Source organism: Ammospiza caudacuta, chromosome 30, assembly GCF_027887145.1.
Source record: "Ammospiza caudacuta isolate bAmmCau1 chromosome 30, bAmmCau1.pri, whole genome shotgun sequence".
NCBI classification, from domain to species: domain Eukaryota; kingdom Metazoa; phylum Chordata; class Aves; order Passeriformes; family Passerellidae; genus Ammospiza; species Ammospiza caudacuta.
The window spans coordinates 4,513,239-4,524,882 of NC_080622.1; the positions used below are offsets into that span (position 1 = coordinate 4,513,239).

The 11,644-nt window shown below is 48.4% G+C and overlaps 1 protein-coding gene across 1 annotated transcript; it reads right to left on the minus strand.

Moving 5' to 3' along the window:
• Positions 1–2,445: 2,445 nt before the first annotated feature.
• On the minus strand, positions 2,446–11,644 carry ANP32E (acidic nuclear phosphoprotein 32 family member E). Its single transcript, XM_058821915.1, has 7 exons — positions 11,406–11,644; positions 9,794–9,943; positions 9,121–9,243; positions 8,353–8,515; positions 7,648–7,802; positions 6,775–6,826; positions 2,446–5,109 (listed from the first exon to the last, which is right to left on the minus strand). The coding sequence occupies exons 1-7, from the start codon at positions 11,457–11,459 to the stop codon at positions 5,042–5,044; spliced, it is 765 nt and encodes a 254-aa protein (XP_058677898.1). The 5' UTR covers positions 11,460–11,644; the 3' UTR covers positions 2,446–5,041.

Genomic DNA, 11,644 nt, shown 5'->3' on the forward strand with positions numbered 1-11,644 from the left:
AAAAATAATTCAAGCATCATTTTTTACCTCATAAACTCAGATCTCGTTCTTTGCTTCAGACCTTTGCAATGGGTATGACCAGTGAAAGTGGTGTATTTTTAGCATACAGCAGCTCTGCTGCCAAAATCAACAACAGCTCTGTTTGCTGGAAAATGGGGCAGTTTTCATTCTGAGATTTCTCATTACACCATCAAGCAGTTCAAAGGATTTTACAGTTTTCTCCAAGGCCAAATTCCTGAATTCATGGGATTCCACGAGAATGTTGGCTTCCCCATTCTCACATAAAAATATAGATGAGTAAAGCTGAAAGTGAGCTGCCTGCGGGTTAGGCATTGAGAAATCCTTGGGGTTTATATCCTCGGCAGCATGAGGTTTTTAAAATTAATTTAATTTGAGGGAGAATAAAGGGACAAAAAGGCTAACTGGTCATTATGGAAAGTGCAGGAATGACAAGAGATAGTTCTACGAATTCTTGGTCACATTTCATACCAAACAAAACCTCTCTTTTTTTGAAGTCTGATCTGTGGGAGCCCCCAACCTTCACTCCCCTGACCCAGGCACCTTGGTCACAAAAATAACCCCAAATCCCTTCAGAACTGTGTCTGGATTGAATTAACGTGGAAATGGGCAATGGGATGTAGGGATGTAATTGGAAAAGGGGACGATTTGCCTTGGAATCTGCACATGCCACATTGCCCTGTGAAAGCAGGAGCAATTTGGGGACATTAGGAACTCCATGGCAGCAGGAGCTGCTTGAAAACACAAACTTTGGAGTTCCCTTGCTACTGGGATTAATTAAGCAACCTGAAGAATTTTATGAAGAATTTCTTCCTATTTTCACCCTGTGCATTTGTACCAAATCCTGGCTGAATTTACCCTTTCTCACGCCGACGTTGACAGCCACCTTCAGCATCACGGTTTGTATTTTCGGTTTTTTTCTCCGCTTGGCCTCTGAACCGCGTTGTTTTCCACCACCGCACTAAAGTTCACACAACCTGAGGGGAAAAGCCTCTCCTGAAGGCTTTGGGGTGGAAATGGGGCATTTCGGGTGGGAGCAGAAGCTGTTTTGGGGGTGGAAATGAGACTTTGGGCACAGCTTCTCCCTCAGCGCCGCCGTGAGGGGCCTGAGGGGCCGTGGGCGGGGCGCGGCGCGGCGCGCGCGGGTGGCGGGAAGGCGGAGGGGCGGAACTGCGGCAAATCTCAGCCAATCAGCGGCGGGGTCGCGGCTCGGCCCCTGCTGGCCGCAGCCGGGGAGCCCCGTGGGTCGCGGTTTCCCGCGCTCGGGGCCCGCGCGCCCCCTCAGGAGGGTGCCCGGGCTGGGGGAATGGCGCCCGAGCCCTGAGGAAGGAAAAGGAGGGGAAGCAGCACCACTGGGAGGGGGAGATAAGGGCCGGGGAGGGAGCAAGAAGGGGCACAACAGGACAAAAGGCCCGGGAGGAGAAGGAGGAGGAGGAAGGAGCAGGATGGAGGAAGCCGCCCGCCGGCACGGCTTCCCCTCACTGCAACAAAATGGAGGGCGGGGGGGCTGTGCAGGGCGAGGGCGCTGCTGGACCGCGGGTAGCGGCCGCATCCCTCAGTCCCTGCCCAGTTCCATCTCTAGACACCGGGAGCGACAGGTGCCTGGCGTTGTGTGAAGCAGAGGTTGGGGCAGGGAGAGCCGGTTCTACATCATGAGGAGCTGAGGAACCCAGCAGCCACACAGCAGGTTTTTCCTGGCTTTGAATGTGCCCACACACCTCTGGAGCTTTGTCCTTTGCCATCAAAGTACTGCGTGCCAGCCTGGTTTTACTTCACCCACCTGCAGCCCCAAAAGATGGATTTAATTTGTTTAAAGTCATCCCAAAATTTAGGTTCTGTTTGGCCCCAGATCCAGTGGGAAATAGGTGCACTGGGTAGAGACATGGGGCTTCAGCTGGAACAGCAATTCTTCTCCACCTTTTAAAACTAAATAAAATATCCCAGAAGTCACCACCCATTTCTTGCCTAATTGCTCATCCAGCAGCAGAAAAGCCTGTTTGCCAAGGGCTTTCTCAAGTGCATCCAAGGGATTTTTGCCAGGAATGCTGGACTAATCCCAAGATAAAACAATGCTTTCTCTAGCTCGGGAGGAGCAGCAGGGTTGTTTTTTTTTAAACATTGTTCTTGTGTGAGGAATATTTCAGCCAGGCACAAGGCAGGACTTGTGAAAATCAAATCTCAGGACTCAGACTCTGATGTCTCTGACATCTCTGTTAAAACTCACCTGCAAACACTCAGGGAACCATTCAGGTTTTCCAGAACATCCTTCCTTGACTGTTCCAGGACTCGAGTACCACAAATCCAAATTCCACCCCCAGAAACACACACCATTCTGCAGATTTCCACAACCAGAAAGAAAATTCCCTTACTCTATTCCTTCCCCCAGGTGGACAGACCCCGAGAAGTAATCCAATACAATAGTCTCAATTTATTTGAAATAATTCGGTTTGAAAACTTTTTAATTTAAAATTTACAGCACACATGGGGAGGAAACATGTTTTGTTACAACTAAAAGTTACCAGAAGAGTGCTGCAGGGCTGTTGTCTTTAATTTAACACTGTCATGGCTTTATTCAAAACACAGTTGCACAAAATCAGTTACTCCAAAGTTTCAGGAAAGAGTCGGAGAAGGAACCAAACCACACTATATACAGACTGCCATACAAAGAGCATTAAAATAGGACAAAACCTCTACAAAATATAAAACCCACCCTGACGTATTTGCATGAAAAGACCACCCACCAAGCAAAAAAGTTTCAAAAGTTATCTGGAGGCTCTGAATTCCTCGTTAAAAAATGCTGTTGCTGCATGCCGAGCGGAGGACACAGGACGGGGACGGTGACACTGGGACAGATTCTGGGGTTTGTGAGGGGCTCAGGTTCCACGTGGTGGAACTGTGGCTGTTTGGGGAGTGGGAAGTCTGGCCTAGGGAAGGGCTGTCACCCCTCAGAGCTCTGGTCTTGCTTACCCAAACAAGCCCACTACCCACATTATTTTAATCCATCAAAATAGACTCTTTTTTTTTTTTTTTTCTTCTTCTTCCATTTAAAACTAATTTTATCTGCATCAGTAACAGTTAAGTAAAACCCTGACATGGAGGTGCTCTAACATACACACTTATAAATAACAAGTTTCAATCTAAGGACAAGAAGCAAAAGGATGGGAAAAACATTTTTTTTCTCTCAAAGCTGAGCACGGAGTGAGTGCCGCACCCAGAGCCTTCAGGACATGACAACCATGCACTGACCCAGCCAGGACTCATCATCACAAACACAGCACTTGGTTGTGGCTGCAAAGGAAGTTTCACCACAGCTTTTCTAGTGTCTTTAGAGATATCCTTTAAAAAGCACAAAGCCCAAGGAGTCAGTTGTTCCCCAGTGCACCACCAGACTCTGCTTTTGAGGCTGGGAAGGTTCCGGAAAAACCCAGAGTTAAGGCTCTAGTTGTGAGGGGAAATAAAACCACGCACACAGGGAGTGAGTGGGGCTTTGCAGAACTTCAACCCTGCATGACCTAAACTCCCCCCAAGAGCTGGAGGTCACACTGAAATTCCTACAGGAACGTCCCCCAGGGAACCAGGTGACGAGGGACTGACTCTCTCAGACCCAGGGATCCCCCTCCTCCCACCTGCAGGCTCTCCCCAGTTTCTGGCAGCCAGGACAGATACAAAAATAAGTCTCTGCAATAAAGCTGTGTGTGATATTTGGTTCAGGACCTGTGTGAGACTGATGTCAGTCAGTGTGACACCACCACTGCCGTGTGAGACCCAGGTCACGCCTGAAGGAGGAATGCTGGAAGTGAAAATTTGTTTCCAACAGGAAAGGATGATAGATTGGGGCAGATTAGGGATTATAAAGGCTGCTATTAGGAATTATAAAAGCCTCTCTGCACATCCCTCATGCTCTCTCTGCAGCCACTCAATATGAACCCCCAAATATTCCCAACTGTTACACACAAACTGAGTGTTTTACATCCAGATTTAAACAGTTGAAGAGGTGAAGTGCAGAGAAAGGCCAACCTGGGTTCAATTCTTCCCTTCAACAGTTCTAGAAAAGCTGGGGGGTGGAAAACAACACGCTTGGAGGAGTTACCCGTTCACTTCTGCATCAGAAATGCATATTTCATCTATTTTATACATTTTATAGCCATGAGTGGTGCAGAATTCCCAGAATGACAATGCAAGAGCAAAGTGAGTGAAAGATTAACAAAGATTTCTGGCAAAAAGGTTTAAAACTACACATTAATCACTTTGTTAATACCTGCAGTGACAATGGACTTGGGGGAAAATTTATGGATTGCAACCCTGTAAGGATCACAACTCTTTCAGTTTGCCAAAATACACTTCTGAAGGAATCTAGTGAATACTCCAAACACTGAACATTGGAGCAAGCAGGAAAACAAAAACATCTGAAACCCACTGAGGCTTTACCCTGGAATACCCAAAATAGAGAGGAGCCTTCAAAAAAAAAAAAAAAAAAACAAAAACCACAGGAAAAAAAAAATCACAGGAGTCACCTTTTAAAAAAACTGAAGCATGGGTGTCATCTAGTTAGGGGTTTCCAGTTGAATCCATGGAAAACTTGGCCTAGAGTCAACTGATTTAACAGAGAGTGGGGAATTCGCTGCAGAGGACTTTTCAGTTCAGCTTTTTAAGCATAAAAACTTGAAAATTCTGAATGAAAACTCCCAATATTAAACCCATGGGACATGGGGTTGGATTCAGGGCTAACAATGACCAACACAGCAAGATTGTACGAAATGAAAGAGCTCCAAAGAAAAGTCTGGTGGGGGGAATTTGCCAATGGCTTCAGTGATTATAGGGCTGAAAATTGTTCTCTACAGAAGGTTCCCTATGGGCTATCAGAGCTTATCTGGAATGATAAAAGGGGCAGGAATAGTAAAACCACACTTCTGCTATAAAAAGTTAACATAGGATTTCTGTCAGGACATCTATGGTACATGGACATACAGAGCTGCATAATCACTATTGCGTCTTCCTCAACTGGAGAGTCTGGTCCTGCAAGTTAATCCTCCTCTTCCTCGCCTTCATCCTCGGGCTCTCGTTTCCTCTTCTCCCCTCGGACTCCCTCTGCTAAGGAGAGAGGGACACACACAGCCCATGATGGTCTGTCCATGGAGAACAGGAGGGGAGGGGAATGGGGAGTGTGTGTGGGGTGCAGGTGCTCCTGATGGGACATCCCAGCCCAGGATCCTGCAGAACATCCCTGGATTTTCTGTGGCAAAGAGCCAGAACATTCCAGCCCAGGATCCTGCAGAACATCCCTGGATTTTCTGTGGCAAAGGGACAGAACATCCCAGCCCAGGATCCTGTAGAATATCCCTGGATTTTCTGTGGCAAAGGGACAGAACATCCCAGCCCAGGATCCTGTAGAATATCCCTGGATTTTCTGTGGCAAAGGGACAGAACATCCCAGCCCAGGATCCTGCAGAACATCCCTGGATTTTCTGTGGCAAAGGGACAGAACATTCCAGCCCAGGATCCTGTAGAATATCCCTGGATTTTCTGTGGCAGAGGGACAGAACATCCCAGACAGGGTCCTGTACAAAATCCCTGGATTTTCTGTGCCAAAGAGCCAAAACATCCCAACGCAGGATCCTGCAGAATATCCCCGGGATTTCTGTGTCAAAGGGCCAGAAGATCCTGGAGAACATCCTGGGATCCATCCCAGGAACCTGGAGAACATCTCCAGGTTTTCTGTGCTCAAGGGCTGATTTGGGTGCTGTGCTGTGGAACATTCCAGTTTTTCTGTGCCCAAGGGCTGGATTTAGGTTCCGTACTATGGAACATCCCTGATTTTCAGTGCCCAAGGGCTGATTTGGGTGCTGTGCTGTGGAACATCCCTGATTTTCAGTGCCCAAGGGCTGATTTGGGTGCTGTGCTGTGGAACATCCCTGTTTTTCAGTGCCCAAGGGCTGGATTTACGTTCTGTACTATGGAACATCCCTGATTTTCAGTGCCCAAGGGCTGATTTGGGTGCTGTGCTTTGGAACATCCCTGATTTTCAGTGCCCAAGGGCTGATTTGGGTGCTGTGCTGTGGAACATCCCTGATTTTCAGTGCCCAAGGGCTGATTTGGGTGCTGTGCTGTGGAACATCCCTGATTTTCAGTGCCCAAGGGCTGATTTGGGTGCTTGCTGTGCTCTCTGCTGGTGGGAGCCTGCAGTGCAATGCTGCCCCAGCCAGTCCAGTGGCCCATCCTGACTCCAGGATTTGTACAAAGTGAAGAATTCACACTGCTCCTGCAGAAATATTGTTTTTGCAAGTGGAAAATCCAGCTCCCAAACCTGCTCCCAGCATGTGGAGGAGATGGGAGCTCAGCTGGGGAGAAATTCTGGGATTTCATCTTTACAAAGATGTGGAATTTTTGATGAAAAAACTTATTAAAAATACTCCAGTAAGCCACTCCTTGCTAACAGAACTTTGTCCCAGGATTGCTTCTGCAGAAGCTGGATAAAGGGAAAGCTCCAGCTGCTCCTGGGTGCCAGAGGAGACTCTGGGGCACTTGAGGGATATTTTCAATGGCTGTAAGTAACAACATGCACAGCAGAGCCCCACTCCTCTCCACATCAAAGAACAATTTCCAACTGCACAGCAGACAGCGCCTTTCCTTTCAGAAAACTCTTGTTTCTTCCTCACTTTAATTTTGTTTTTGTGTTAGTGTGCATGCCCCAAACCCACAAAGACAATTACAGAGAATTGATTGTTTCAGTCACAACTTCAATCCTTGAGCACTTACCTTCTTCCTCCTCATCACCTCCTTCAACATAGTCATCATCATCCTCTTCATCCTGTACAAAAATTGGGAGGTATTTTTACAATTGCTGTTTATTGGAGTCTTGTTTCCACAATGATCCCAAGCAGAAATCCAGGAATTCCCTGCAATTTCCCCACCAGGGCATCAGTCAGCCCTAGAGACTCATTTATTTGCTTTTCCTCACTGTTCACTTCTTTAAGCCAGCTCAAAGTTATTGAAAAATTAACTGTGATAGAGATGGCAGCAGCTCTAGATTGCCTTTGAACCCACAGTAAGGGCCTGGAGGAAAAGGTGCATAACTCTGTGAAAACAAGTGAGTTTTTGTGGGGCTTTTGTCTTGTTTTAAAGCTGATAGATGAGGAATGTAAATGAATTACAATCAGCTCCAGAGAATTCAACAAACCCAAGTCTTGTTTTTATATCCCTGTGCTTGGTGGAATTTTGTACACAGGGGAGTGTGACAAGTCAAACCTCTGAGAATGGCTTTTGGAATATTGGAATTAAACCCACACCACATGAACTCCCTGGCAGGAAATAAACTCTTATCAGAGAACCAGCAGTGGCTGGGCCCAGGACCCCAAATCCCCTTCAATCCCAAATGGGGGGGCTGCTCTGGGGCACAAACCCCACCCCTGTGGAGACCCTGCAGGAGGGGAGGACCTGAGCAGGACCCAGAGCTTGACTGCTGTCCTGTAATTTGTGTGATCAGTTCATAGCTGCAAGAACTCCACTCATCACCTCCTGAAGGCTGTTTTCTGTTCTCTGGGAACTGTACCAGAACTGTTTTCTATAACCACAGAACCCCACAGGAGCTTCTCTTTGCTTCCTGCACTTGGCAGCATTTACAAACTTTACCTGAATTTCTTCTTTCATCAGGTATGAAAGACCGACTTCCTCCTCCTCTTCACCTTCACCCAAATCTGAAGCTCCATCATCTTCATCATCATCTTCTTCATATTCTCCTGGAGGCCCAGCTTCATTCTCATCATCATCATCATCTTCATCCCCCTCTGCAATGAAGGACACACATATGAGACCAGAAATCCAGTTCCATTCTCTCCTCTCTGAGTACAGCAGGCTGGGCTTGCCCTAATAGTTTTTTTCCTGAAGGATTTTGAGATTTTTATTTTTTTTCTAAATCCAGGCAACACATAGGAAATTACCATGATTGTAACCAAGTTAAATTTTGTAATTTTTTTCTCTAAGAAAGACTCCCAGTGTTTTTCCATCACAAGCTTCAGGCAAAACTTTTGATGTCTGAAGCAGCTGCAAATACAAAATCCTGCCAGCCCTAAGAGCCCCCTTAAGGGCTGCAACCAAGCTGGGACCAAAAGGAACTAGGTGTGCTTTTGGAGCTAAAATTTGTATTATACTGAAGCAGGGACCTGAAATCATTACAAAACCCTGTAAAATTGTAATTTTTAATTCAAAATAATGTGCGTGTCCCCTTGCTCTGTATCACTCAGTGGCACAAAGGGCTTTACTGCTGGCAACAAGAATATTTGTGTCTTTGCAAAAGTATCTTTAGTCCAATTCCCCCAGTTTGTTTCAGGAAATTACCATCATCATCATCTTCTGAGTCTGGTGCCTCATTGTCCTCCTGATCAAACCCATCCAGGTATGTGATCTGCTGGAGCAGCTCAAAGATGCTGTCCCTGTAGTCCTCAAGGTTTGTAATCTCACAGTTGAACAGGTCAAGACTCTTCAAATTCTTCAGATTTTGCTGAAAATAAATGAAAAGATTTGGTTTTTTCCTGTGGTGCTCCCAGATACAGCAGGGTGACAACCCAATAATTTACTTTATCATCATCTCTCATTTCTAGTTAGAATTTCCTCCCTCAAATTCAGTCCAATTTGCTGTCAGCAGCCAAATCCCCACTGAAGGCACTTGTGTGGAATAACTCCCAACCTTGGGGGTTGGGTTATGTGTGCAGAGCCCAGTTTTGGACAGAATCATCCACAAAAATGGGTGAATGGATCACCAGTGGCAGCTCCCTCCTCTTTCTCACTGTATCACACCTGTGTCTGAGTCACTTCACATTTTAATGAAAACTCAGCAGACAAACACTCCTTAACCAACAAGCACAGAGGAATCAGCATCACACCTTGGTCACCTTTTCTTCAAAGACAAAACCAAGCCCAACCATCTCTGATTTGGGACATCCCATCCCATTTTCCAGCACTGGGGTTCCACATGCTGTCCTATAGCCATGGCACTGAGTCTATCAACCACGAGATTTTATCAATCCATTGCAAAAACATTAAAGGTTCTTGATAAAAAATAGTATTTATTACATTTTCCCAGAGGCCCTCCCATTTCATACTCACAAGAGCTTCCACAGTGCCAAGATCTTTGATTTTGTTGCCACTTAGATTTAGATATGTGAGATTAGGACATCTCTCTGCAAGGACCTCCAGGCCTCCAGAAATGACATTGTCGCTCAACTCCAGCTATTGGACAGGAAAAAAAGGAATTAACAAATAGATTTTCAGCCTCAGATTCAAGCTGCATCATTGTTAAATAGATTTTCAGCCTCAGATTCAGCTGCATCATTGTTAAATAGATTTTCAGCCTCAGAATCAGCTGCATCATTGTTAATTGTTCTCCCTTTAAGAATGTAATCACTTTTGAAGATTCACCCAAGGTATAAAGCTTTAGCTGTTAAAAAGTTCCTTTAAGTTGAGAATTATAAACTGTTCTTTGAAGTCTCATGGGTTTAGGCACCTCAGTTTTAAGTTACCAGGACTGGAGTTAATTGGGTGACCCAAGAGCCTCCTACCAATGCATAGCCGGACCTTCACAACATTCAAGAGTTACAGCCCCAAGAATCACTGACCAAAAACCAAACCCAGCTCACCACGTTTAACTGGAAACACCCAAAACAATTTAAATTCTTAAAAACACATTTCAGACGCCCACAAAGCGCTTTCAGCACCACAGGAGTCCAACCGTGAGCGCTGCAAGGCGCAGCCACGGCTCTGCCACACCAAAGGCACCGACCTTCCGGAGCTTGCTCAGCGTGGGCAGCTTGGCCAGGGATGTCAGCTCCACGTTGGCCATGCTGAGGAACTGGAGCTCCTTGAACGAGTCGTTGAGCCCTTCGATCTCGCCGTTGCTGGAGCGGCAGTTGTCGAGCACCAACTCCGTCACCTGCAATCAGGGCACACGTGGGTGTCACAGCAGCAAACTCGCCTGAAACCCACCCCGGGGACTGAAATTCACCCAAACCCACCCCAGGGACAGGGCAGTGCCTGCACGTTTGGGGTTTCACTTCAAATCAGAGCGGATTTCTGCCCAGAAATCATCAACGCTCACCTAATTTAAAAATTAGGCAGTAGTTTCCTGTTCTCCAGGCATGCATTAAACTTTGTAAAAACAGCCACCTGACCCCAAAACTCCAACATACAGCTCCCCACAGAAGCACTGTAGCCAACCAACTGCTGACTTCTCCTCATCATTTAACTGTGCATAAGCAAACTCAAAAAACCAGTTTCCCTCTGAACTTAAAACCTTCTGCCTCCAGATTATTTTACCAGAGATTCCTAGAGATTAATGGAGCCCCAGTAAATAATTTCCTTCATAATCAATACAGGTCGCATACTTGGAGAAGCAGCAACAAGAAGCAGCCAATTAATTTTAAATTATTTTATCTGGAGTGGAACATCCACTTGGCAAAGGACAGGCACAAGGTGACTTCTTTTCCCCGCACACTAAAATTTTGGGAGTGCTGCCGACCCCTAGCACCACAAGGCCAGCTTCCCACTTTTACTTTATTTATTCATTTAAAAACGCCCATTATCCCACACAGACACCAAATTTTAAGGCAAGCTGCCGGGAGGAGAGGGAGGATCCCAGCTCCATCCCCAGCTGACGAGGCCTCTCCGAGTACCTGCCACCCCGAACACCACCGGGCGCGTTAAACCAACACTTTCGGGCAGTTTTTTCCCCAGAAAAACCCCACGTGCGGCGGGTCAGGGAAAGCGAAAGTCTCCGGACTTTACTCCTGGGGAGAACCGGGCGCGGGTTTCTTCATTAGCGGAGCGGGGAGCGATGCTCGGGAGCCCCGGGAGGCGGCGGGGGCAGCGCGGGGCCCGGCGCGCACGTGCGCTCCCGCCTCGCCAGCGGCTCGGGGCTTTTTAAAAAATTTTTTTTTTTTTTTCTTTTTGGGCTCTTTCCTAAGAAATTGAAAGTTGGACGCGCGGGGAGGGGGAAGCGGGAGGGGTATGGGGACCCCCCACGGGGTGGCCGGCGCGGGAAAGAACGTTAATTATACTAATTAAAGGCGCCGGGATGAGCGGCGGGCCGCGGCCGGGGCCGCCGCCGTGACCTGTTTACTGCGGCCGGGGGAAGCGGCGGATTAACGTCGGGGGAAGCCGAGGCCGCCGCGACCCCCGGGAACTTCGGGGCACCCCGAGAGAGGAGGCGGAGGGGGAATGAGGGGGGGCCGCGGGTCCCGGGGCCGCGCCGGAAGCGCCGCCCGCGCCCCGCCGGGCCCTGCGCCACGGCTGACCCAGATTCGGCAGCGGTGCCGCCGGGCCTGCGCGGCCCGAGGCGGCAGCGACGGCCCCACGGGGCGGGGGGAGCGCGCCCCACCGGCCTCGCCGCCCCTCACCTTCTCGGGGGCCCGGTTCCGCAACTCCAGGTTGATGCGCTTCTTCATCTCCATTGCCCCCCCTCCCGCGGTTCCGCACTGGCGAGGGAGGGTGGCCTAGAGCGGCCGCGAGGGTCGCTGCGGCTGCGGCGGCCGCCGGGAGCGCGCCGGGATTGGGTCGGGGGTCGCCGGGGCCGCCCCGGCCGCGCCGCTCCGCAGCAGCTCCGGCACCGTCAATGGCCGCCCGCACACTGCGCCTC